Raw genomic sequence first — 26823 nt, forward strand, 5'->3', positions numbered from 1 at the left:
CACCGCTACCGGCACGTCTGAACCGGGCAGAAAAGACAAAATACGTTCGAGACAGCGGCCGACACTTGCCAATCTTTCCGTGCCGCGGAAGAACCGGAAAACATCGGCACAAAAACGGCCCGCGCCCTCCCCCGAAGCCGCTCCCGCCCCCCCAGCTCTCACTCGGCCGCCCACCGGCAACATGGCGCCCCCGCCCCGACGGCCCCCGGGGCGGGACGCGACGCGCATGCGCCTCGTCACGCGCACCACCACCCCCCCGACGGGAAGCGCTGTGGCGTCCTGACGTCAGATGCGCGTTCCCCTGGCAACGGCCGGACGTCGCGAGGCCGCCGGGATCCCGGAAGCGGCGGGCGAATAGGAGCGAGTGGCGCAGTCAGCGGGGCGGGCTCGGCGCGCGGGGGGCGGCGGCGGCGGCAAAGTAGTCCCGCGGGACAGCGACCAGTTGGCGGTGGTGCGGCCGGCGCTCGGCGCAGCGGAGGGAGCCTCGGCCCTATCGGCGCGCTCGGACTACGCGGCCGCAACGCGAGGCAGGGGAGATGGCGGCGGACAAGGCTGCGGGTGAGTGCGAGGGGAAGCCGCCGTGGTCCTTGGGCCCGCCTTGGGCCTGGGCCGCCTGGTGCGGAGGGATACTCTCCCGTCCGGGGGGGGCAGTGAGTGCCGGTGCGTCCCGGGCGGAAGGAGAAACGACTGCCTGGCCTGCTGCGGCCTGTTTCCTTCCGCTGAGGAAGTAGTGCCCTACGGCGGCAGGACTGCGGGCCGCCGGCGGCCGAGGTGGCCGGTGCGAGGTGCCGGCGAGGCCCGTCGCCTGTGGGCCTGTGTCCTGGGGGGGGTCACCGGCAGGGCCGTGTGCGGACGGGGTCCTCCGTGTCCTCGGCGAGGGGGCTGAGCTGTTGCACCCTCCTGGCCTGGAAGTGCTCGGTGGGGAGGGGGTTATGGACGTATAGGCGGGCGTGGGCGTCTCACAGAGCTTAATAACCGCTACAGAAGTTGAGCTTCTGGGTTAATTTGTTAAACTGGGGCATTCGGAAGGTGCTGGGGAGATTTGAACGCTTCGTGTTGCTACTTAATCTCTGGAATTCAGGCCAATTCCCTCTGAGGTGCTGCTTTGATTTCAGGGGATGAGTGGGTCTTTCCTAAGATCGGGCCTGAAAAGACACTGTAGAGAGAAATCACCGAGATTAAAATTAAATCATCTTCTGGTAAACCCTGGCAATAAATATGAAGTACAGTTGCTGTGTAACTCATTAGCATTGATAAACTACTGCTCGTGCATCTCCCATAAGACAACTCTTCATGCAAGCAGTCCTCTTTGCAGGAAAGGTCCTTCCTTCAGATGGCAGCTCAGTGGGGATGGAGAAGAGGGTCATGTGGAGGAAAGCTGAAGGGATCTACTTGTGTTCTTTTTTTTTTTTTTTAAGTTGGTTTTATGTGGTGGGAGCATTATTTAAAATCGCCTTAAGCATTTTTTTCTCTGGATGCTAAATATTATGGGAAATATTAGTATACTGTACTGAGTGATACGTACTAAACTATCCTGTGTTTATTTATAACTGCTGTAAGCATCTCCTAAACTACAAGAAAAAAATAGTAATTAAGTTTTTTATATTTCTTTGTTGTTCTTGGAAGCGTTGAAGGAACTTTTCAGTTGTGCTTTCTTAAAAGTATGTGCCCAAATGAATCAAAGACGTGAACTATGGCAAGATATTCTACATACTGTACTTGTTCACAGCAGCGAGTTACAAATAACTTTCCACTGAGAAGTGTTTGCTTTTTATTGTACAGCATTGAAGGAGTCTATTATATTTATACTAGTGGTGCAATGCTTCATAGAAAAATGTAATCTTGGTGCCACAAACTGTCATTATCTTATAAAGGCTGAACACTCTGGTTGGTCTTAATACCCTTTAAAATGCTTTTAGAGCAAGAGTCCTGTGATAGATTCTTCCCCTTCCAAAGAAGAGATTATCCCCCTGCCTGTAGAGTTTGGAAATAAAAGATAATTCCAGAGATGCTCTGGTATTCAACAGCACAGTTCATGCAAGATGTAATTTACAGGGTCTAGGAACAAGAGAGCTCAGGAACAGCAGTCCTTGGAGATACGGAGAACAGGTATGAGAAGGATAATGACTGCGGTCACTCTCCAGGTGTCTTCGGGTATGTGTATGTGGGAGGTGTTGTTGTTTATATGATGTTGTGGCACCAAGCCAATGAGGAGAGCAATCTCCCTTTTCAGGTGTCAGTCTCATGCTTTTCCTTCTTCTCCTCTCATAGAGCCATCTTTCCCAAAGTGCTGCTGTCCACCATGATGTAACTTCTCCAGTAGGAGCTACTGCCCACTTGTGCAAAGCAAACAAGCCTCTGTGACAGTGTTTCTGCTGCTCAGCCCCAGGATTGCTAACTAGGAAGATAATTTCCTGACTTGCTTCTTTAACTTCAAACTTGGTGCAGCAGGTTCCTCCAGATCAAATTCTTAGCAGTTATTTTTACATCCTTTTCCAGGTTGCCCCTTTTGCCCCTCATCACTAGCCTGACGAGTATGAGTTTTAGAGTTGTTCTGTGCTTGTGAAATGTGGACAAAATGAAAAGTTAAACAGGTCTGTGTGTAAATACAATTTACAGCAATAAATTGAGTCCTTTAATTTATAAAGAATCTGCACTGTTTCAGATATTTCAGCTGATAATTGTAGCTACTGTATGAATAGGAGCATGTCGGTAGTGACTGGTGTGCCATGTGTTACCGGCACCACATGCTTCTGCAAGAATGCCGAAGATGACTAGATCTGAGTGAGCAAGTGGCATGCTGTATGTTTTGCCAGGCAACAATGCACCTACCTACTTAATTTTCAAATGCCTCAAGAAATATGGAAATAATAGTTTCATTTGCAAGCACTTGATAGCTGGTTGCAGCCAAGAGAGCAAGAGTGCTTTTTTTTCCTCCCCTCATTTAAGTGGAATTGGAGGGTTCTTTTCAGTATCTTGTGCCAGCCAGCTTTTAGGTGGCTCCTGTCTGTGAGATGCCTTGATAATAAAGATCAGCTGAAGCATCAGATCCTGGTCTAAACAAGAGTGGCAAGATTGCAGTAGATTAGAAGCACCTTTAGCTCTTTAACAGGTTTCAGGTGTGTTTGAGCTAAAAGGGTAGAGAGCAGCCAAAGTGGTTTTTTTTTCAAAGGCAAGAGCTATGCTGTGAACTACATCAGCTCGACTTTAGTTTTATTCTTTCTTGATAAGCTTCCAGTTCAGGTTTTGCAAACCTGCTTTGTTTACTGAGTCGCAGTAGGTGCAGTTGATTGGATTACAGTCGTAAAACTGACTTTATAGGAGAAGGGACAGCTCTGTTTTTGCTTAAATCAGTCCCCAGTTTAATTTTGGGGTTTTTTTTAACCTACCAGCAGAATTACGGACATAGTGAAATCTCTATGCCTGTCCTGATTTTTCCCTAGGAAATGCATCGAACAGCTGTATAAGTGGTGCTTTTATTGCACAACTTAGACAATGGTCATTTCGGTTTATCTTTCACTTAACTGAAGACATTTTACTTCAGGATTCAGACTTCCATAAGCCCACCTTCATTTGAGATGCTTGTTTTACAAACTCGCGTACAATGCCAGTAATCAGTAATGTACTCAGTAGTTGATGGCACTCTGCTAGGTAAACCTGTATGTGAGGAACCTCTTGACCAAACCAAGCGTATCAACTTCAGAAGTTTTACAGTCTCAAGTCTGCACTATGGTTACTTTTACTAGCATAATCTGAAAGGCATGCTGAGCAAGAAAAGCGAGTAATGTAACTGTTAGCATGAAAATATGAGGGAAAATGCATTTGCTTATTCACTGCTGTTCTAGAGATCCTCTGAGGGTGATAGCTTTCTGTTCAGCTGTACAACCACAAGATTTAGAGCAGGAATCTGATCTATTCTATATTTAGCTTGAAGGAGAGGTGCTTCTTGTTCCTTTCCTCTTTTGCTGTGGAAAACCTTGGCACATCAAAAATTTTCTGAGCTTTTTTGTGTTTTAATTTTCTCTCCTGCCTTTCCCTTTCAAGAAAAAGGCAGTGCAAGTGGTGTCCATCAATGCCTTATGCACAGCCAGATTTTATAGCAGGTGCATGCAGTTCTGTAGCCCCCTGAGGATCCATCCCTCCAGAGTACTGAAATTGCTGAATCCTGAATTTTGTCTAAATTACGATGGGTTACTTTGTAACTTGCAGGTGTAGGATGTTGAGATTTTAAAATCTCAACTTCATTGGCATCTTGATGCAGGATGAAAGTCACAACTGAATATTTACAATTATTGTTCCAATGCATTATTGCATAGGGCAGTGGAAGGGATCTCGATATCTTCCCAGCAATAAGCACAAACTATGAATAGATTACGAAGTATGGTTTATTCCTACTGTGGGTGTTAATTGATGAATCTTCAGAGGTTTGGTTGCCCCTTACTGTTGTTGTTGGTCTTATATTTGTAAATTTTCATAGTCAGTAGCAGATGATCCAGATATACGATGGGGAATGGATTTTGCAGTGGAGCTCACAATAAGTGTTTTCATTTGTTCAAAGTGAAAACAAAATTAGCAGTTTGCATTACGTCTGTGAATTCTAGGGAAGAGAAAGAAGACATTGAATTTACAAAGCCTACCTAGCCTATTAAGATAGCAAAAGGTAGGTGTTAGAACAAAGCTTCCACTGTGAAATCCGAGAAGTAATTTTCTGCAAAAGCGGAAACCATTGCTGGTTTATAAAGTCTTTGTTTCAAAAACATTATTTTTGTATGTTCTAGCACATGAGTTAATGCTGATAGAAATAAGCTGTCTGGTGTTGTGTTTGTGTGGTGTTCTGGGTTGGGCTTTTTCCTCCATTAGTTTGTGTTCAGCACAAGGAAGACTTTGGTGGGTTTTTTTAGCTTTTTTGACGTGGAATGTCTGTACTGTGGTTTTTAATGCAACTTCACTGAATTCTTAATTGCATGATGACAAAAGGGTTCGGTAGACCCCTTTCTGAAAAATATGCTCAATAGTGACTGAAAGGGAAAATGTTAGGAATTCTATGTAAAAGAAATTCAAGACAATTAAAACCTTATTATATTGCTATATAAATGCTCAAAGGGACCACCATCATAGACAACAACAGCATGTAGCAGTTTAATCTGGAAAAAGATATAGTAGAACTGGAGAATATCCTGGGAAAAAATACGTGAGGAAGATTCAGAATAAACTGCCTGCTCACGTTGGAAGAGAGATGATTCAAAGGAAGATCTGTAAGATCAGGAGTGAGGCTGAAAAAGTGAATAGGCAGCATTTGCTTGTGTCTTGCAATATCATCGCTAGATAGCATTTGATGGAGTATATTGAAGAGTATAAAAGTATAGAGAGTTTTAAAAAATATATCAGGTCTGTCAGTGATTATTAACAATGATGGTTCAATTGCACACTGTTATTTAGGGAGACTTATTCTTTCAAAGCAGGGAGCTGGGTGGAAGTTCCAGTGTTGGCTCTGTTTTTTTTATGCTGTTCCGTAAAGCATCCCTTGCTTGCTGTTTAGGAAGCAGCATACAGGATGCATGGGTTTTTCATCTCACTCAGTGACATTCTAAGTGTATGGTTGCAGCTTTAAAGATAAATTTAAAGTGTATGCATTGGCTGTTAACTTGCAGGACTTCGGTTATTGATTGAGCACAGTAATTTAGCTAGGATTATTACATTTACATTTTATGGAGAGGAATTCAGTAGGAGTGTAGGATAACTTGAGATATTTTAGTGTAATAGGGAGACAGTGCTGCAGTTATCTGGAAGGTTACTTGTACTGGCAGGAGGATCTTGAGAACTGGAAGAAACAAAATTTTTAAGCCGAGTATCTGTCATCACATTTGCAAACCTTTTTGTAATCTTCTGTCCACTTCACAGATCAAGGTACCGAGAAACATGAAGGAGCGGGTACTTCTGGGATTACTGATCAGGAAAAGGAATTGTCGAGCAGTGCGTTACAAGCTTTTCTGGTAAGATAAAGCCAAACTCGGACTTCTAATTTACCACATAACTGCTAATGGGCTTATATAATTATTTTCGTGTTTTCTTAGCACAGTTGCAAATGTATTAATGGGATATTATATCATAAGTAGCACTAGTTGTGTTATAAAGCTAGCACATGCATTTTCTGTCTGCTATGATGTGAGAATACTGAAGGGGATACTTGAACGAGTTGCGCACAAGGACATTTGATCTTGATTCTCAAAACTTAGTAGCCTTAAAAGCTGTATGATGAGTTAATTAGAATAAGCAGGCTGCTATTCTGTATCAGCGTTGGAAATGCATGATCTCTTTGAAGAATTAATCGCTTCAAGCTAAAGATGTTGTGTTAAAGGGTTTAAAGGAACCACATATATTTAAAAAACAGCAACCCAACAAACCTTTTTCGTTTTGGCATCTTGCTATGTTTTTTCACAAAAAGCGTTTTATACTGTTCTGTCTCCTTACATTAAAACACGTTCTTCAACACACAGCACCTACAGGCAGTATTTACTACCTGTTTTTCTTGGAAGATCTTTTTTTTGTGTGTTAAAATTCAGGTACCAGGTCTTTCAGTTTACTTCTTTCTTCATATTGTCTCCTAATTTTATTTAGTGTAGCAAGTGACAGGAAGTATAATTGCTTTTCCTTTCAATTGATGTATCTCTATCTCCACAATGCCTTGCCTAATTCAGTTTTGGGTGTGTTAAATAGATTGGGGGAAGAATTTAAGTACTGTCTTTTGAGATTCCTGCTTGTATGTTTCACTTACTTACTTTTATTTTGTCTGGAATGTTGTTAGGTGAAGTGCATGTAGTTGGTCTTTAAACTGACTACAGCTGGTGTTCACTGATGTCTTCCTGAGTGCCTTCTAACTCAATTACTCTTTTTCAGTAACTTTTTGCTCATTGGCATTTGATCCCGAGAACTGAAGGCACAGGAAAAGGTTGTCTGTTTTCCACCTTGCCCACAGATCTACATGCCTAAAATACTTTTGATCTGCTGATGACTTCATCTTTAGTTTTATACTAGTCCAGTGTATCTTGTTTATCTCTTTTTTTTTTCTTGCTTTAAGAACTCCTTAAGTTCATGGAGTATTGAGGTGATGACAGATGTCAGCAGAATTAGTCTGGTGCCTTGTTTGTCAATTTTGGTTGCTATTGAGTTGCTGTAAATAGCTTTGTGGACTGCCTTGCATGCTGCTTTATCATATTGCACTTCAAATTTCAGTCATGATAGAATTACTATAGAATTGTATATTATGTTCTAGATCCTGTCGAGTAGAGTAAAGGACTATTGGATGAGGAAAAACATCACAAAATAAGCTGAACATCTAAGGGTTCAAGGTTTTTAGTCCAACTGTGATTAGAAGCTTTGTTGCTGTGATCTGAAAGCTACTCCTGTTGAAGACAAGCTCTGAGTGTGAAACATGAGGAAAATCATTGGGAGATGAACTGTCTCAAATAAAGAGCATGCCAGCAGTGGAGTTGCAAGCCTCTGTGTTTATGCACCTGATCACTAGGCAATCCGTGCTGTTGATACTCAGAGTTGTGGAAATACTGCATGTCGATGTCCTGCTACATCTCTCTGTAAATTTTATAACTGTGCTTTCACAGGAGACTGGAGTAACTGGGATGGTTCTGTTGAGAGTAGCTGTGGAATGGCAGCTTTCTCGGGAAGAGCAAAAGGACCACAGAGCCTTTCTCTGTTGTAATTATTCCCTTAATAGAGGAAGTTAGGCAGGAGCCTGGGTTCAGAAGCTCCATGGAACAGCACTTAAAAAGGAGGAGGAAGTGGAGAATGGTCATGGTACTCAAGAGCATAGATTTTGATTGTGAAGCATTGATGAAGATGGAAATGAATCTGCCTAACTGACTGACCAGATTGGAAGTAACCTTGATACAGAAGAGGTGAAAGTGATTATTCCTGTATAGGAATTGAACAGTAGAGAGTGAAGGATCATTTAGGCTTAACATAGTTGAAAGAGTCTGGAGTTCTCTTTCATTCCTTGATGCCACTGAATTCCTCCTGCACAAACGCAGGAAAGACTAAAACTGAAAGAAAGAAGTGAGCCATTCTGAAGTCCTTGCCTATTCCTGAGGTCAAAGAAAGGGATTTCTTGATTAAGTCACACCTCAGAGGAGCATCATGCTTGGGTCCTAGTTTCTGTTTAGACATGTCCAGATGATTGAAAACTTCATTCAACAGCTAAAACTTGTAGAAGTATTATTTAAACCTGTATTGACACCCACTTTTTCCAACCTGTATTAAGCTGACTTCCACAGACTAAATTGTAACAGTCTCTCCAGATGAAGTGAAGAATGAACATAAAATGATGGGCTGGGACTTATGTAAGCACCTACAGCTGCTCAATGTGCATGTGATGGGGAAAGATTGTGAAAAAAGATTATGAGGAAATAAAGAAACTCGAAACTCAAAATAATACGATGAAGAGAAATCAGAATAACACTTTTCATTGAAACATCTGTTTATAATAAGACTACTCCATTTGTCCTTCCTCCACAAAATTCTTTTTGAAGTCTGGATATGACCTTTTAGACTTACTTCTCATACGTATTAATCTGCATAAATAATGAAGTACATGTGTAGACATTTAGTTCGCTTCACTAGCTATTGATAAAGAAATACTTTGCTCTCTAAACTTAGAGAATACTTTCATTAAAACTAAGTAATCTGCTAGTTTAAACTCTGTATCTTCTAATGCATGTTTCTGCTACATGTGCAATTTCCAGGCTGGAAACTATGATGCTTGTTTACAACACCTAAATACCCTTCAAGACATAAACAAAGATGACTACAAAATAACTTTGAATACTGCTGTTGCGGAGTTCTGTAAAAGTAACCAGACTACAACAGACAATTTGAGACAAACCCTTAACCAGCTGAAGAACCAGGTAATGCAAACATGTTAACATGGTACTTGATTTTGATCACTATTAATGGTGGTGAGATCTTCCAGTGAAACAGGAATAAAACTTCCATCCCTTGTCGCCTAGATTTAATAAATAAGGAAGTAACATTACTTTTAAACATCTGAGTCTGTTTATATCGTTTAGGGCACTGTTTTTATACTTATGTTTTTAGTTATTGTTGAAATTGATCTGAAGCTGAAATGTTTCAGAGACTATAACTATAGAAAGACCTGCTATGTTCTTTCAATAGGAAGTTCCTTAACCTGAAATATTTTGTGCAATAATAAAAAAGTGAAAATGCTACTTTACTACTCAATTGACAGCTTTCTATGTCATTGTAAAGTTTTTGCTGGATTTATGTTGAACAATAATAAGGTTTATTAGCTTATAACTATTACTGACCTATCTTTAGACAGATTAATACCTTTGGATATATATTTTTTAAATATTTGACACTTTTAAAAATCATAGGTATTGAAAGCTTAATGAAACGAGTGGGGTTTTTTTCAGGTTCACTCTGCTGTTGAAGAAATGGATGGTTTAGATGATGTTGAAAATAGTATGCTGTACTACAATCAAGCTGTTATTTTGTATCATCTGCGTCAGTATGCTGAAGCTATATCAGTTGGGGAGAAGCTGTACCAGTTTATAGAGCCTTTCGGTATGTAGACAGAAAGAAGAGTTTTGTTCATGCAATTGCTACAAAGAGATCATTCAGTCTTTTTCACTATCAGACAAGTGATTTGTGAGTTGCCTAATATGGTTCTAAAAAAGTAGGTAGGCTTCGGAATGGAGAAAATGTTTTACTTATATCAAGGACAACAATTGAATTTGGGGGGAAGGTACTTCAGAGACATTTAGCAGGCAAGTATAAAGAAACTGAAATGGATTTTTGACAACTTTAAAAGGAATTTATGTAAATAATATGTACAAGCTAATTAAATAATTTAAAATCTAGTATTTTGAGTCATCATTCAACTTCATGGGTGGGTGTGTATTTGTCAGGGCACTCACATTTTTAAATATCGACATCAGATCATACATAATTATATGTGCTCATATCTGAATATAAAGTCTCCAGTTTTATGAGCTATGACACCCTGTATAGTGGACTTGCCATGCTTGTGTGAAATAACTTCATAATCCATGTTGAATTTTAGAGGTGACAAGGCTGAAGAATGCATGTGTGTGTGTGTCAATAAATTAAGTAAATGCTGCCATGTTTCTCCTTCAATTCCTCCCAGTTTTCAATATGCCTATGGGGGACTTACCCTGTGAAGCCAGCCAAGCAGAGATGTGTTTGTACAGAATCCTTTCAAGTTCAATGTGATTCTAAATATGCACATGGCTCCATCTGTCTATTTAGTTGCTGGATCTTTGGTGCTGATCTGCTTAGACCAATTCTCAAAATCAAAATCTATAAAGATGAAATACATGTTAAGCTGTCTTTAGTCTATGTTTTTATGCTGATGCTGTTTGAATGAATTACCTTTTTTTAGTATATGTACTTATCTACCTTGTGTAGATGTCTGCACTCCTTTTCTTATGTAATATATTGATTTTTCTCATAATGTTGCATAGATGCATTTTATGGTTAATTTTTTTCCTTCAGTCATGTTTGGAAGGATTGGTATTAGAGCTGTAAAATCATTTTTACATCTTTGCTTTATACAGAAGAGAAGTTTGCCCAGGCTGTGTGCTTCTTGCTTGTAGACTTATACCTGCTAACTTACCAAGCTGAGAAAGCCTTGCATCTGCTTGCTGTTCTGGAAAAAATGATTTCACAGGGCAACAGTAACAGCAAGAATGGAAAAAATGAGGTAAGCTTAATATCATATAAATGCCACTAAGTCTTTATCAGAAGTATGCTTTAACTGAATCCAAAATTACTCTTTTAAAATACTTTTGAATTATAAAACTATGTTAGATCACCTATAACTTCTGACAGCAACCTATACTTGTTAGTAACTGAGTTAATTGTATACAGCAGCTGTTTATTCCTTCTCTTTCACCCTTTTCTCTTACTCCTAGGGAGGTAAGAAGTGTTTCTTAAGTCAGAGGCTTGCATTGGAAAGATGGTTGTCTTCAGGGTCAGATATACAGTTTTCCTTGTGTTTTCTTGGATTATGACCATATGAGACCCTGCGTTTGAAAGGGAAGTCAGTGTCAGAGAGGAATTGCAATTGCGTACCATAGTATGGGAAATCAAGCGTCTTTTTTACATAGTATCTGAAAGTATGAGGAAAGTATGAGGCATACTTTCAGATGAAATATTTTGTATGTGTCTTTTGGAAGAATCAGTAGAATGAGTAGTGGCTTGGAAGTGAAAAGAGGACACTTCAGTATTTTCCTGTTGATGGAATGTCACACTTAAGATAAAACATTTTATCTTTAAGTATATAGTAATTCTACTGAAGAAAATACTAAAGAGAAACTCTAGAATATGCATAACATCCTTCTGGGTAAGAGAATTCTTAAAATACCTCAACTGCAGAGCAACACAGCATAACACCAAGGTTACTACAGAATTCTGCTCTTCATAGGCTGGTGTCTTTTTGCTTGGATTTTGATTGTTAAGCTCAAGTTACAGTATTCGGTGGGATGTGTATTTTTTGACTATTAAATACCTATTTTTCTTCTTCATGTGAGATTGATTAAAATAGCTTATGAAAGAATTTGTAAACTGAATTTAAAAGGTGACTAATAGTTACGTTTCCTTTTTTTTTGTTTGACACTCAGTCAGGTAACAATACAAATAAAGATTCCTCGAATCAAAAAGCTGAAAGTGGTGCTTTAATAGAAATTGCTAAATCTAAGATACATCAGGTAAGTGCGTATTATTTATACAAGAACATCAGTTCAAGTTTTTCTTAAAACCAAGTGCCATCTGCTTCAAATATAGTTCAGCATGAATTGTGATAGTCTGCCTGTCCTTGAATTTCGTGTTGTAAAACAAAAGAATGAATGTATCTAAGTCTTCCTTTTTGTAAGATCCATGTACAGGAAAAACTGACCTAACACAAAAAAACCCCAATTTAAATCGCTGCAGTTTATCATAATTTTTTTTGAACTTTGTATCTGTTAGACAACAGCCTAAATCAGCTGAGGTTTTATTTCCCTGTACTGTTCTGTGGAAAAATACGTGAAGGAAAAAAATGCTTCTCTGTCAACATACACTTATTAGTAGGTAAATGTCTGGGATTAAGAGGCTAGATTATTTTAATTAGTTTGTCATTTTAAATGCTAATATCTGTGCTTGAATGTAGAGTAGCTGATGACCATTGAACAAAATGTGTATCTGCGTACTGTAAATATGAAGCCTATAAATTTGTTGTTGAAAATGTGAATAGAATTTCTTTTTTAGGAAGGCTTTTTGAACAGCTTTTTACTGCCTCTTTTTAAGATGTATACAAAATGTTCTGTAATAAATCTCTAGATAAGGTTCATTTTGCAAACCTGCACAAATTATTGTTTTTACTTAACCAGTTTAATTTTTAACAGTATAAGGTGAGAGCCTATATCCAGATGAAGTCACTAAAAGCATGCAAAAGGGAGATCAAGTCTGTCATGAATACAGCTGGAAATGTAAGTATTCTTAAGGACATTGTTTTTCTAATCTAGATTTGTTCTCCATCTTAAAATTGAATTTGCTAACTTTCTTTACAAAGAAAGGTCTTATTGAAGATGGATGTCTGAAATAATGCTTTATATAGTCAGTTGGGTTTGTTATCTCTTTTCTGCAAGTGTATTTAATGTAGAATTTTCTTATTTGTGCTGTTCTCAGTTGCTCAGAAAAATGCACTTTATTGTTAATGATACCAAAATAACAGCAAAACACTATATAATAGACAGGTTCAGTTTGCTTTATAATTTAAGCAGAGCAAAACAAGTTTTAGTTTACTATAGGTGTTACCGGTTTTACAAACTTCTGATGTCATTGTTGGTCTAAACCAGTTCATAAAAGTTTAATTCTGGGATATGCAGTTCTTCTGTTTTCTTTTTGTTGAAATTCTTTGGAGGCTTACCTATTGCTAGAAAGCAGTTTCTTTTTCATATAGGAGTTCTCAGCTCAGAATTACGTCCACCATCCCAGATAAATTCTACATTAACTGAGGAGCAGGGAATGGGAGGAGAGCACTTCCCTCTTGTTGCCAGTCTCAACAGCCACTAGTTTGACAGAAATCCTTCTGGATCATGAGGTCTCTGTTGGCAGACCAGGAAGATCACAGCCCAGGAAGAGCCCTGTGATTGAACTCCACAGGGAGGGAAGCGCAGGGAGGAGTGTACTAGAAGACAGGATGGAGAAAGATCCTCTTAAACAAAAAGGAGATCTGCTGCGTTTAGCCATTGCCATGACAGGGTTCTCTAGAGTAATGTTGGGTTTTAGAGCAGTAACAAAGAGTATGCGTGGTTTTGTAGTTTGGAGCAGGTGAGTGTTAATCACGTGCTCAACAAAGAAATGCTACTTCATGAAAGTATTAAGGCCTAAGCCCATGTATTTTTAAAATGGCAGCAGGGGCAAGCTGTGGCGTGATTTAACACTAGCAATAGAAATCATAAAACGAGAGGTAATTAACTATTGTTTTCTCCTTCACAGTCAGCTCCTTCTCTATTTCTTAAAAGCAATTTTGAATATTTGAGGGGCAATTATCGTAAAGCAGTGAAACTTCTAAACAGTGCAAACATTGCTGAACATCCAGGCTTCATGAAAACAGGTAAAATAGAAAACCTTCATCCTGCAAGTATGTAAATGTGTGGTATAATAAGACTACTCGTTGATATTAATTTTAAGCATGTTAATGATTACTTAAGGGAGTAGGCCCTGAATGTGATGTGTTTATATGCTCGATATGTTTTCATCTTTCTTGTTGTGCTCCTTCATGTAACACTTGTTTTTTTTAATTGAACAGTCTTCTAGACAATGCAGTGGTTGTCTAAGAAAATGGATTTGTGAAGGTGTAAATGTAATATTTGCAAGGCTTATATTTGGGTCTCTGAACCAAGACATGAAACAAAAGGCAGCATACTAGATCTAAAATGAGATTTCAGATTATACTTAGAGAGGAGACTATAGCAGTTGTAATGATTATTGTGGGGGAAACACAAATGTTTTATGAAGCATTAAGGTTTGACTTCTGTTGTATGCCATTTTAAGTTACTTTTATATCTAGAAAGTCTGTATGTGTACACATGTGCAGAGATACAACAGCACATAAATGTGTATACTTTTTTAGATAGAAAAGTTATTTATATACTATAAATATATGCAGTTCATACATACACTCACTGTATATGGTATTATTTAAATAAATTTGAGATTTTAGTTGACTGTTTAAAACATCAGTTGAAAAATCCGTAGAGCAAGCTGTGTCTTGTGTCAGTAGAGAGTTAGGATTTTAAAAAAATACTTGCACTGTAAAACTACTGAATTTCTTTCCTACTTTGTTCAATACTGTTTTTGTGATAGTACTCAATTTCTTGTGCTGTAGGATCTTGTATCTAGTAGATATTGCTGCATAGATTGCAATTAGATGATAGAAGTCACAGAGTTGGCCCTGGGAATCACAAGACTGAGTAAATTTTGTAAACTTCTGTATTTACAGATAAATTTCATGGAGAACATTAAAAATATTTGCCATAATGCCTATTCTGGCATATTTTGACACTTCTTTTAGAATTTACTGGAACTTACCTTTTGACAATTTTTATGTTTAAAGTTCTTTTTATAACTTAACACTTTCTGGAATGTTTTATTTTCATATAACTTTTTTGCACTACCTTTTTTGCACAGTTCACTTAATAGTCTTCCTAGGTTATGATTAAAATATTCTCTGGTTAATTTGTTAATGGTCTGTTTCTTGGTTGTTTGGATTTTTAGGTCGATGGTAACCCTGTAAACCTTCAATTACCAGCAGATAATTCAAAAGTTATATTTTCTGTCCTTTATTATTTAGAAGGAGCTTCTTAGTGTTACCTGAACATGATATATTTAGGAAGGAGAGTGCATTTCCTGCTTGTATGGTCAGGTTGACATATTTGTTTATTTTTTAAAACTTAAGCAGGTAACATAATTTGAGAATTTCTTTTTTTACAAGAGCCATCTGTTAGCAAACTTGAAGTGCTTGCATGCTAAATGCTACAAAAACCTCCAGGAGAACTTTCTTCAACTTGCAGTCTATCAAATTGGCTTTATATGGCTCTCCTAGAATATGGTGCATAAGATCTGGAAATCTGTGGCTGCTTATATATAGGTCATTTCAGGTCAACTGTTCAAGAGAACTAGAATGGTATACAGAAATGTGGGTTATTAAAATGCTTGTGAGGCAGGGATGTAACTGCATAAACATTAACATCTTGCTGAAGAACATGTTTAATGAACTACCATAATATGCTGACCCATGAGAGTGTGGTAGGAGCATTTTATGGGCTCAGTGACATTTTTCAGTTTATGAAAATGTTCTTTTGCTGTTTTCTCAGGTGAATGCTTAAGGTGTATGTTCTGGAACAATCTTGGCTGCATTCACTTTGCAATGGGAAAGCACAATTTAGGAATTTTTTACTTCAAAAAAGCCTTGCAAGAAAACGATAATGCATGTGCACAGCTAGGAACGGGCAGCTCCGATCCAGGTAAGACTTTTAAGAGATAAAAATAGATGGTGGAAGAGGGGTGGGCAAATCAAGAAAATAGACGATAGAACCTTTCAGTAATTACCAGCAAAATTCCTGTTCCATCTCTTTGCAGAGGACAGGATAAGGAGGGTGATAATTTTGATTGTAACTTGATTTCAGAGTATAGTTGCTGTTGCCAGAAATAGATGATAATGAAATATGTTCTTTTTTCTGTTTTCTTCTATGTGCCACGGAGCTGGGGCAATTACTTCTCCCTCATTTATAGTCTTTGACCATCAGTCGGGGAGATATGACAAAATAAAGTTTCTGTGACCAATTATGCATCATTAAAGATGTTAGTTATAGTCCTGCTGGCAGTAGGTAGAATCATCAAGACTTGAAGGATGTGTGGGGTTTTTGTGTTTCTTTTGCTTTTTTTTTTTTAACTTGGAAGATACAGAAAATGTAGAGTGCTATACTGTTAAATTAGCATTTGGAAGATGGTGTATTTCTCAAACTTTCTTACTGAACAATTCCCAGACTTGTATGAGAAATTTTCATCTATTGTTTAGTTTTATGGTTAGTTTTATCTATCTACAAAAGACAAGAAAACAAACATTATAATAAGTTTTCTAGCTTCAATTAATAATAAGATTTTTTTCTCTTCCAAGTAAATGATTTCATGATGAAGAGAACTTTTTCATCTCACTTTCTTTAAAATCTAGTTAATATAATGCATTTTATCGTTCTTCCTGTTCCTCCCCTGGCCCTGTACCTAAGTGCAGTCTTAAGTACCAGTGTGAAGACAGAAAATGTTTTATGCTCGTTAACAGCAAAGTGGGTTTCTTCTGGAATTTATATGAGGAACAAAGATGTGTATTCTCACAAATCTGGGATTCAGTATTATTATATAACATTTAGCTTGAGTGACAATGAGCGTAAGTGGTTAGCATTTAATGTAATTCAGCCTTTATTAGGAATACAATTAATTTGTCTTCAGTATCAGCTTTGATGTGGAAGGAATTTATTTAGAGGGAGGCTAGTGAATTTCTGCAATGAAAGGAGGTTTTGGTAGTTGTCAGGTGTTTCCTACAGCTTCCCTCCTCCTCCCAGAGTTATATTTTCTGCCCTCCTGAGCTGCACATCCAGTATGATGTAATCCTTTTTTGCAGGTAAAAAATTTTCAGGGAGACCCATGTGTACACTACTGACTAATAAACGGTATGAGTTGCTCTACAATTGTGGAATTCAGCTCTTGCATATTGGGAGGCCCTTAGCTGCCTTTGAATGCCTGATTGAGGCAGTCCAGGTTTATCACTCAAACCCTCGTCTTTGGCTGAGAATAGCGGAATGCTGCATTGCTGCCAATAAAGGGGTAAGTAGATTTGCAAACTCCTTATTTTGATTGTAGTTATGAAATACATGTGATCACAGAAGGGAAGAAATAATACCTTTAGTTGAACTATGCATTTTAAAGGTCTAAAGTTGCAACATCTCTGTGTAAGTCCAGATTAATTATTTTTGTGTATATGTGTGTTTGCGTGTTTAATTTGAAGCTGCAACAGGTAGAGGAAAACCACCATAAAAACAGTATCTTGAGACCCAGTGTTTAACTGTCTTTTCTAAGATCAGAAGAATTTGAGTAGGCTATTCAAAAGATTGGTGTGAGATGAAACAAAAGCACTTAAGTGGGTGTTAGAGTTGCTCATCTATAAAGTTACAAGTTTTTTGCTGGAGAGACTGGTTAAGCATGATTTTGTTTTGGCAGTTTACCATCACACCACTTTGGCATTCCAACTCATAGTCTGAATGGGTAATCCTGAATTGGTTTGAAGCACAGTAGATTTCTCCAAGTCATCTCATGGTTTACCTTACTTTGTCTTGAAATAATTTTAGAAATAAACATAAAGATACTATATGGAAAGAAACTTGAATTATTATCTAATGAGGCATCACTTTATAATAGGCAGCAATACGTTCTTTCTGTAGTGAATGCTCTCTACTTAAAATGTAGATACTACCATTAATAGTTTGACTTACTATTTGTGGATATTTTATGATGCCTCAGCTTTCCACACTCGTTTCATGTTGGTTGAGAAATCTTGGGGTTTATGTATATTATATATACAAAACCCCCATATAAAATAATATATGGTATATATTGAAAACAAAAAAAAAAAACCCCGCAGGTAATTCTGTCTTTTTTTGTGTGTGTGAACAGAAGAATTAAACTTGCTCAAGATTTTTTTTTTCCTCTGTACTAAGTTCTGTACTTCCAAGGATTTCTGTCCTTGGATTGCAGACATAACAAGGTGAGACTGGAGTCAGTGACCATTTGTAGTACCCAAGGAAGGAAAACTTTTGTGGCTGCTTTTGGAGGTTTGATACTCACTTTGAGGCTTGATGCACAGAAACAACTTTGATAACTTTTGTTGCTAATACTTTGAGATGGAAGGGTGGTTTTTCTTCTTTTTTTGGAAAAATTTTTACTGAAGCATCCTGGATTTTTATGTTTAGACTCTAGGAATCACATTACCACTTCCGAAACGATGAGGTTCTAGCTTAAATTTTAGCTGGAGTAGTAGGATAAAACATACACCTATCCAGTAGAGATCCTTTGTCGCTACTTTAAGGCTGCGTACTAGTGTGTAACAGGTACGACTGAAAGTATGTTGCTACTGTTTTAGCAGACAGTAAGGTTAGTTTTTGATGTTTTAATGAATACGGTTATTGGACCAGACTGGTGAATAATCTTGTTTAAAACCAAAATATAGCACTATGTCCTAGAACTTTATTGGAAGATGCAAAGACTCTTGTAGAGGACTACTAAAAGTATTTGGTTAAAGAGAAGCTTCCTTCCTGGGATGTTCTTAATTAAATATTTACAGTTTTCTTGATGTACAAGTAATATAAACTCCTTAAATTTCTTTTTTAATTCTGTCCACTGTAAATCCACTATCCAAATTCAGATGTGACTTCATATTATAGGACTAAACTGGATGAAGATAACAAGATGCGCTCTTATTTCCACTGAAATCTTTGCAAGTGATATTCCTTCTCTTCATGCAGCCAAAACTAATTTAAAGTTTCATTATTTCCTCACTCAATTGCTGCTAGAGGTTGAGAGGGGTGAGACTGTAGTGTGGCTAGCCTAAAAGTGGCATAGGCTGAGGAAGCAGAGATCCGCCTTCTCCATCCTGAAGCTGGGGAACTGAATCCCTAACTGCTGAGACTTGTCATTCCTGTGCTGTCAAAGTTTGTGGAAACCTACTGACAGCAGACGTATTGCATGTCCTCTTGCTCACCTTGGTTTCAACTTGTTGATCTATGTCTGTTTAGGATAAGCCCATATGTTAAAATTTAGAGGGGAGGGAACAAGGTCGTTCATTCTTAGAACAGAAAACTGCACCAAAATAGTATGTCTGTGAAATTAAGAGATACTGTGTTTGATTCCCTGTGAAACTGTAATTCAGCCTTCATGTGTGTGGGCGTGATGATGTAATCTACAATTGCATGATCCCATGCAGTTATTTCCACAGTATGCCCATTTCACTCGGTGCATGGAATGGGTGGGATTAACTGAACAAATGGCTATATTCACACTGTGTTTTTCCCCCCTTTGAATTCTCTGTTTTCCCTCCCTGGGTGGCCTCTGTGCCTTTATTTACTGCACACTATCCAAATCCTTCCAAATACAAAATCCATAACTTTTCCCTTGAGAATTTCAATGGTGCTCATTATTTTGGTATCTCTATTTGAGAAAATTCAAGAAATATATTCACAGCTTTATAGCTTTACAGGAGAGGTTTGCTTATATCCCCATTTCACGGGCACAGCATTGAAGTTTCAAGAGTGTTGGGTCAAAAACGGACTGACTTTGATTGTGTATGTGCTACCTGTTGTCAGATAGTTCTGAGTACTCTAGTTTTTATAAAGCACAGCGAATGCAGGAAGAACAGCCTTCTCCATACTTATTTTGCAATTCTCTGTGTCTGTCCTACTGGTTAAAAGTCTCACATAAAGAAGACGCAGCTGATCATCTCTAGTGGAAAGCTGGGTATGGGAGACTGGATTACCATGGGTTTTGTAGCAAAAACCAAAGCTAGGATTCTGTTTACAAGGACAGTGGTTTTGTAAGATAGATTTGCAAGATGACAAGTGAGGTCCTAAAATCAACAATGTGTTTAATATGATGTTGTAACTCAATTTGCAATAATATTCCTTGATATCAAAGTATGGATTCATATTTATGCACTGAACACCCTACAGAAAAGTAATTTTAGTGAGGTTAACTTTCACCTGCTTTAGTATTTTAGTCTATAAAATATAGATGGAAGGTGATTCCCTTTCTGCACTTTTTTAAATGCATTTTCGAAAAATATTCTTCACATCCAAACTAAGCATATGTGTTGGGTTTTTTCTGTTTGACAGTAAATGCCATTTCATGTCAATACTCTTCTTCACAATAAATTCTGATAAATTTTCTTAAAAGTGATAGATATTTAAAATACAGATCTAGAATAAATTTTTCCTTACAACGGCAACTCTTCATCAATAACTTTGCTTACCAACAAAGTTATTAAGATGGCTTATGGTAAAACAAACAAACCCCAGTAAATATGGTGTAGAGAGAATTCTTGGGATAGAGAATTATGGTGCTTCTAAGTTTGTTTGACCCCCAGAATGACTGCATACTCAAAACTCTGTTAAACAAGTTAATTTAATGTCACTTTGCGTAAGTTGTAATTCAGCTTCATGCTTCCCATGGAATGGTTTGAGAGCAGCTTTTTCAGAGCGCTTTTTGAATGCTGAGTAAGCAGGGAGAGAAAATGGCAAGTGTTACAGTGCCAATTCTGAATATTATTTGGCTGATCATGATTTCTTTTTCGATATCCTAGCAGTTCTTCTAATACTACTTGGTTCGTTGTTTTTTTGCTTTCAAAACAGAGGAGAAACTAGGTCAGTAGGCTATCAGACAAGCTGTCAGAACTAATCTGTGGTTAGACTGTGTGCAGTAAAATCCCTCTGCAACACAAAGACAATAGAAGGTGCCTGATTCTTCATGGTACTTAAGATTTAAAACTGTACCCATATAAACTATTAATTCTTACATTTTAGCAGGGTTCAAAGTTGTCTTCTACCTTTCACTTACTTTGTCAAGCTCTCATTCAACAGCCTTGATATTTTAGTCTTCCTTTTTTTTTCTTTTAGACATCAGAACAAGAGACTAAAGGTCTTCCTAGCAAAAAGGGAATTGTGCAATCTATAGTAGGTCAAGGCTACCACCGTAAGATAGTCCTAGCATCCCAGTCAATACAGAATGTTGTTTATAAGTAAGTATGTTTTCCATCGGCTCTTTATTTTGTTATCATAGCTTTGTTAAGGATACATACCTGTTTATCAGGAGTTTTTAAAACTGTCATGTAATAATTGTTCATTTTGAAATTATTAATGTAGTGAAGAGAGGCATGCTAAAATGCTTGATGAGTCCTACTTAAACATCATTTGGCTGCCTCCTCTGTGATGGCCAGCAGAGGGCTTAACTGTGTATGCATTGCAACTAAGAAGGCCATTAAAGCTTAAAACTGATTTCTCTGAAATTTATATTTCCAGTTATCTAAATCTGTCCTCTTTTTCTCACTTAAATATATGTTTTCAGTAATCCACTTGAGAAAACTGCACGAAGAATCTAGTTGCTCTGTCATAAAACTTTAGGAAGTAAAGTCAAGAAAAACAAGAGAGCTACTTGTAATTATGAAGTTGAATCTGCCCACTCTATTTGGGCATCGTGGTGTACTTTCCATATATAAGAACAGCAAGATACAGAAGTCTTCATAAATTAAGTGTATTATATTAAAACATGATTTAACTTTTTTAGGATAAAGTTTTCTCTGCATTCAGATCTTTCTGGAGCTCTGCTTTTATTTTTTAATTTAGTAGGATTGCTACTCACTGGCTAACTTCTGTGTCTCTTTAAGTGATGGGCAGTCCTCAGCAATACCTGTAGCCAGTATGGAATTTGCAGCAATTTGTCTAAGAAATGCCTTGCTGCTACTGCCAGAAGATCAGCAGGAGCCAAAGCAGGAAAATGGATCTAAAACTAGTAATCAGCTGGGGGGAAATACAGAAAACAGTGAAAGCAGTGAAGCATGCAGGTAAACAGAATTGCGTATAAACCTTTCTTTTTGTCCAAAGTAACTCTGGGCTGACAGTTTGTGTCTGCTACGTATCCTGTTTGACCAGCAGAAAAAAATAACGTATTTGTAAATTGTCTTAGCAGTGTTGGGATATCCAAGGAAATTGGTTTGCTGCTCACTGTTTTAATCACTGGTATGCTAATTTAAGAATAAAATACTGATTTGATTCTTACCCTTCCTAACAACTTTAATAAATTAGGCAGTGAAATTCTTTTTTTTTTTTCACTGGCCATCTTATTTTTTGTACTGCAAATGTAATGTTTTCCCACACCCTCCTGCAGTGCATATTGGTATTTCTCTAATTGTAAGTGAAGTTTCACATCTTACAGTGATTTTGTGTGTGTGCACGTGCGCCATGTACTTGATTCAATATATAAATGTCTAGCAACTCAGTTGTAAACATTTCCCCATGATCAGATTCGACATTCATCAGCCCTAGTATGCTTTGTTGTGTTTGTTTTAGACTAGAGATGGGTAACTAGATTTAGAAGATAAGTAGGGAAGCAGCATGGAGCTATTGCTTAATAAATTGTGTTTAAAAAAAAGTTAAGAAAAATATCTTCTTTTTTCTTAAAGCTTCAGAAAAAGTAACTTGTAGACAATGCATGTCAAATGTTAAATAGCAGGAAGGTGTTTTAACTTCTTGCATTGATTCTGATGCATTCCGAACTTCCTTTTGAAGAGTAACTTTGGCCATAGCTTGCACTTTCATTAATGACCGTTTTGAGAAGGGAAGAGTTACAATAACTTAATTGGAAAAAGTGGGTATGTTAGAACTTGAACTACTTGGAGAGTAATGTAAAAACGCAGTGTTTTTGTTAGACCCAAGTACAGATAAATTTTAAGAAGATAAGATCCATTGTCACTATTGGCTGCATATAGGCTGTGTTGCGTAGGCACAAGATACATCCCCATATATTCTGAGGTTACCTGGGGATAGACTGGGGCCGGGACTCAGTGGCTGCTACTGCTACAACAATATTTGTTCTCTGTAACCCTTTTTTCCCAAAGACAATCTTTCCTGTGAAGTGCCCAAATGATTTATAAAAGTCGGGGGTGGGGGGTGTGTGTGTGGTTTTTTTTTTAATTTTTTCCTTACTGAGGTTGGAGGTTGTGAACTAACTTCCCCTGGCAAGCTGTATGCAGCCCATTGACATGAAGCTTCTCTGGTTTAAATGAGACTTCAATTTTAAGCTTATGGGGTTCACTAAGGGGCAGTGATGAAAACAAAATGGTGGCCCTTACTGAGACAAGACATCCTTTTTTCTTTTGTTTTGGGGTGGGTTTTTTGGTTTTTTTTTTTTTTTTTGTAGGAGTGAGGAAAGGAAAACATGCCCTGTATGGGAAGATCCTTTACTATCTTCTGCTTTCAAAACCAGATGCTGCTTCAGCTTAAAGGAAAAAATAAAAATAGACTCCCTCATATCTCCCAGTGGTCATTGCCAATTTCAAAATATCCAGCAACAAAGCAGGCTGTTCTTGAATTTGTGTGTCGCATTCTGAAAGGTTCTCTAAGGATTTGTTCCTTCTGACAAGGGACCCTCTGTGAGAGAACAGTAAAACATATAAGGCATTTGAAGAAAATCACACTAATTGAACAGGATGGTTTTGAAGCAAATCCCACTAATTGAGCAGGCTGACTCTGAGGCAGATTCTTCTCTTATTCACAAGAAAACAGTGAATACTTTCAGTGGTTAAGGGTATTTTTTTAAATCTAATTTTTGGCAAAGGCATTAAGTATATACATTACAACAGTATTGAGTACAGGTTTCCTTGGAGTCTGTTGCTATCTTTTTGAACGTCTAAGTTACCTGTTTGTAATAAATAGATATGAAACTACATCAATTAAAGCGTTCTTGTTAAGTGGACAGACTCAGTTTCAATTCCGATTAATTTATCTGTTTCTAAACCTTAGTGTTTCTATCTGCCAAGGTGCAGCTGTTAGCCTTCTCTTCAATTCTTATTCCAGAAGGAGGTTCTTTCAGCTTATTGGAGAGCAAAGCTGCATACTTTTTAAACAGAGTGAATACTTGCTCCCCAAAAAAAGCCAAGTGTAACTTTAAGAAAGTAGAATTTTATTTCTTTTTTTAAAAAAAGACATTTTGAAATAATAATAAAAATAAAGGGTAGCTAGAAATCTGAAGGAAGCTGTAACACTTTGTAGATTATCTTTCTAGAATAGTAATGTAATTAGTTTTTAAGACGTCTAGGGAGAGAACTAGTTTACTGCTTTTCTTACAGGCTAAAAGAAGAGAGGCTACAAATGCAGCGAGTTCTGCATCTCTCCAGTTTAACGTTCTTGTCCTGCGCTGAACTTAAATACTACTCAAAGCTGTGGGGAATGGTGTGGGTTGTTTGGTCCATCAGTCAAATCCTTCCCAGCAAATGTCTCCCATCTTCCTTCTCAAGTAGAATAGTTAGGATAAGAGTGTGTGCCTCAATGTCTGCATAGCTTCATTTCCCTGTTTTTTAGGCTACAGAATTTTTGCTGTCCGTTTAAATGGAGTGAATAAATACCAATGCTTATTACACTGAGAATTTTGTAATTAATTATTTACAGTCACTCCTTATAATTAATACACTGTTTTTATTCTAGCAATAAAAGTCATGAAGGGGATAAATTCATTGCAGCTCCACCTTCTTCGCCTTTGAAGAAACAGGAATTAGAAAATTTAAGGCAAGTATATAATATAAAATATTCACCACTAAATGAGCCCACTCTTAAACTGTGCTATGATTCTGGAGTCATTCCTAGCTTTTTTTTAGGCACTTGCAACGTTGAATTGTAGCTGTTAATCTAAAGATGCCTTTTCTCAAATGTGTGTCTGCTTTCTTTCTTCTGGGCTTTGAGTATAAACAAGTAGTAACCATCCAGAATTTCAATTCAGAAGGTAGATCAGTTTGTGTTAGATCCCACTATTATAGGCTTGGCATTATATGTTGGGGAAAACTAAGAAAATCAAATCCCATAAACAACAAAGCTAAAAACCTGACAATGGCTATTGTGATTGGTGGAAGGGGTGGAAATTACTGTATGGTACCTTTTCCCTTTAAGACCTTGGTAAAGCTAGTTTGGAATTCAGCCCCCACAACATTGTATGCTTGTTGTATGGGGAAAAAAAAAAGTGATAAAAGCAGCTATGTTGCTTTCAAGTAAGAACAGTGCTCCTTTCAGCAGGAGTAAATCCATAGTTTTCATAAAATAGAAAGAAAAATTGCTTCTTTCCAGGCATTTGACTTCTTCACCATGGAAGAACATAAGTAAGATTTGACTGTAGACTTTTTCATGTTCTCAGAGATCCTTAAACTACTTGTTCAGCAGTCTGAGTGCTCTCCAAACAGAGTAACTCCCATGTGTCTAAATAAGTATCATGTTATATGGAACCTCTTTATTTTTCCCCAAGATGATTATTATTTGCTGGCAACGTTAATTATTTCAGGTGGCTGCCAGCCCGCTGAAAATCTCTCTCACTATAAAGCTTACACCTGTTTAGAAAAAAGAAATCTGTTTTAAGTTTCCATTATGGACAAAGCATACAGTAATTTCCCACTTTAAACTCTTGGGTAAACACTCTGTTCCAGCCTAACCCCAGGTAACCTGTGTTTTTTATAATGACCAGCTTAATCTTTACTTTGCTCCTCTATGTGTAGCAAATCTACTTGTATTCATTTAAAAGCAATTTAGCAGGAATCCATGAGGAGACGTTAGTGAGACCTTGATTATTTGTTCTGAAAGGGTACAGGAGTATGCTACTCAAAATAGAAAGCACTGGATTAAAACCAGTGATGTGGGTTGGTTGTGGTTTGTGTTTTTTTTTTTTCCTCTCCTGACTGTTGAAAATGTGGTTGCCACATGTCAAAATTACATGGTGTCACATTGTGATTTTTTTTAATACATAGTCTTTTCTTTCACAATCAGCTGTTGTTATCTACTGATGAAACCTGACAACATGTCAGGAAAAACTTATCACTTTAGCAAGAATTACATTGCTTCTGGTAAAGAACATCATATGAGGAAAGGAAAAGCATTGATTTATTTTTTTGCAGTACTTTCTTTGGTGGTTAAATCCAGAGGACTAGACATGCCTAGAGAGAGTGATTCTGCTAAAATGATTTCTAGGTTTCTGCAGATAGCTGTGGAAAGCAGAATATGTTATACTCAAATGTTAGTATATACCTGTAGTCTTGTTCACTAAGGAGCTAAGTGAGAAAATTAAAATTCTTGTCTAGTCAGGGAAAATTAAGGAAAAATTCTGAACATTGGCAAGGATTATCCTGAGGAATAGGTGTCTAGTAGATTTACTTTTTATCTGTTAAGTCACTGGTTTGAAAAACCTCTATTGCTTCTAGAACTGAAATGGGCAACTTAAATGCTTTTTTTTGCATGATTTTGTACAGTTGTACCTCCTGATAAGAGTTTAAAATGACTGACTGACTTTGCCCCTAAATAGTTCTTAAAAATATCATCTAGAAAAGGCTTATTTGTCATATGTATTGTTTGGTACTTGTGTACAAATTAGTTGAACAGACTGTTCTCCTAATAAGCAGTAATTCGATTGCAAGGTTTTAAAAGCAACAAGCAGAAGTCTCAGGAAACCAAACATTGCTAAGAATTTATGCATAGGAAGTAGAAACTCCATTTTTTTCTTCTGAGTTTCTTCTAAACAATTTTGCTCCTTGCTTCTTCTCAGTCTGTGGTATGTTTCAGCGCACCATAACAACCCAATACTGTTAGGATACATCAAGAGTAAAGGAGTTCCGGTAGACCCCAGTGCTACATTTGGAAAATTTTGTGGATTTTATTGTAAAAGTTGAGATAGATAGCACCAGACCTTGTTATAGCCTTTTCTCCCTACACTGAATAACTTTGAAAATGTTAATTTTCCCCTTCAAAGCAGCTAAAGGAATAGTTTGATGAGCCACTTTGTCCTGAATAGATTTGAACTGCAAGCCCTTCCTATAAGGCATGTGATCCAATTTTACCCTTTTTTTAATTTTGACTCTTCCGTTGGCCATCTCCAGTCCATCATTGTGCTTTATTTATTTTATTTACTTACGTATTTTTGAAGTGTGCGTACCCT

The 26823-nt window shown here is 37.6% G+C and overlaps 1 protein-coding gene across 4 annotated transcripts in view; it reads left to right on the top strand.

The window, feature by feature from the left end:
• The first annotated feature begins 489 nt into the window (after window positions 1-489).
• Window positions 490-26823, top strand: part of CNOT10 (CCR4-NOT transcription complex subunit 10) — a 37085-nt gene continuing 10751 nt past the window's right edge. For 2 of the 4 annotated variants that reach the window (XM_059818622.1, XM_059818623.1), the window contains exons 1-13: window positions 490-558; window positions 5902-5993; window positions 8757-8918; window positions 9447-9597; window positions 10611-10756; window positions 11676-11762; window positions 12438-12521; window positions 13534-13651; window positions 15414-15563; window positions 16718-16920; window positions 20757-20878; window positions 21524-21700; window positions 24339-24419. In XM_059818622.1, coding sequence (XP_059674605.1) covers window positions 537-558; window positions 5902-5993; window positions 8757-8918; window positions 9447-9597; window positions 10611-10756; window positions 11676-11762; window positions 12438-12521; window positions 13534-13651; window positions 15414-15563; window positions 16718-16920; window positions 20757-20878; window positions 21524-21700; window positions 24339-24419 — 1595 coding nt within the window. In that variant the 5' untranslated portion in view covers window positions 490-536. The remainder of the gene's footprint in view (window positions 559-5901; window positions 5994-8756; window positions 8919-9446; window positions 9598-10610; window positions 10757-11675; window positions 11763-12437; window positions 12522-13533; window positions 13652-15413; window positions 15564-16717; window positions 16921-20756; window positions 20879-21523; window positions 21701-24338; window positions 24420-26823) is intronic. The other 2 variants (XM_059818624.1, XM_059818625.1) reach the window with 1 other exon arrangement.

Source organism: Gavia stellata, chromosome 6, assembly GCF_030936135.1.
Source record: "Gavia stellata isolate bGavSte3 chromosome 6, bGavSte3.hap2, whole genome shotgun sequence".
NCBI lineage: Eukaryota > Metazoa > Chordata > Aves > Gaviiformes > Gaviidae > Gavia > Gavia stellata.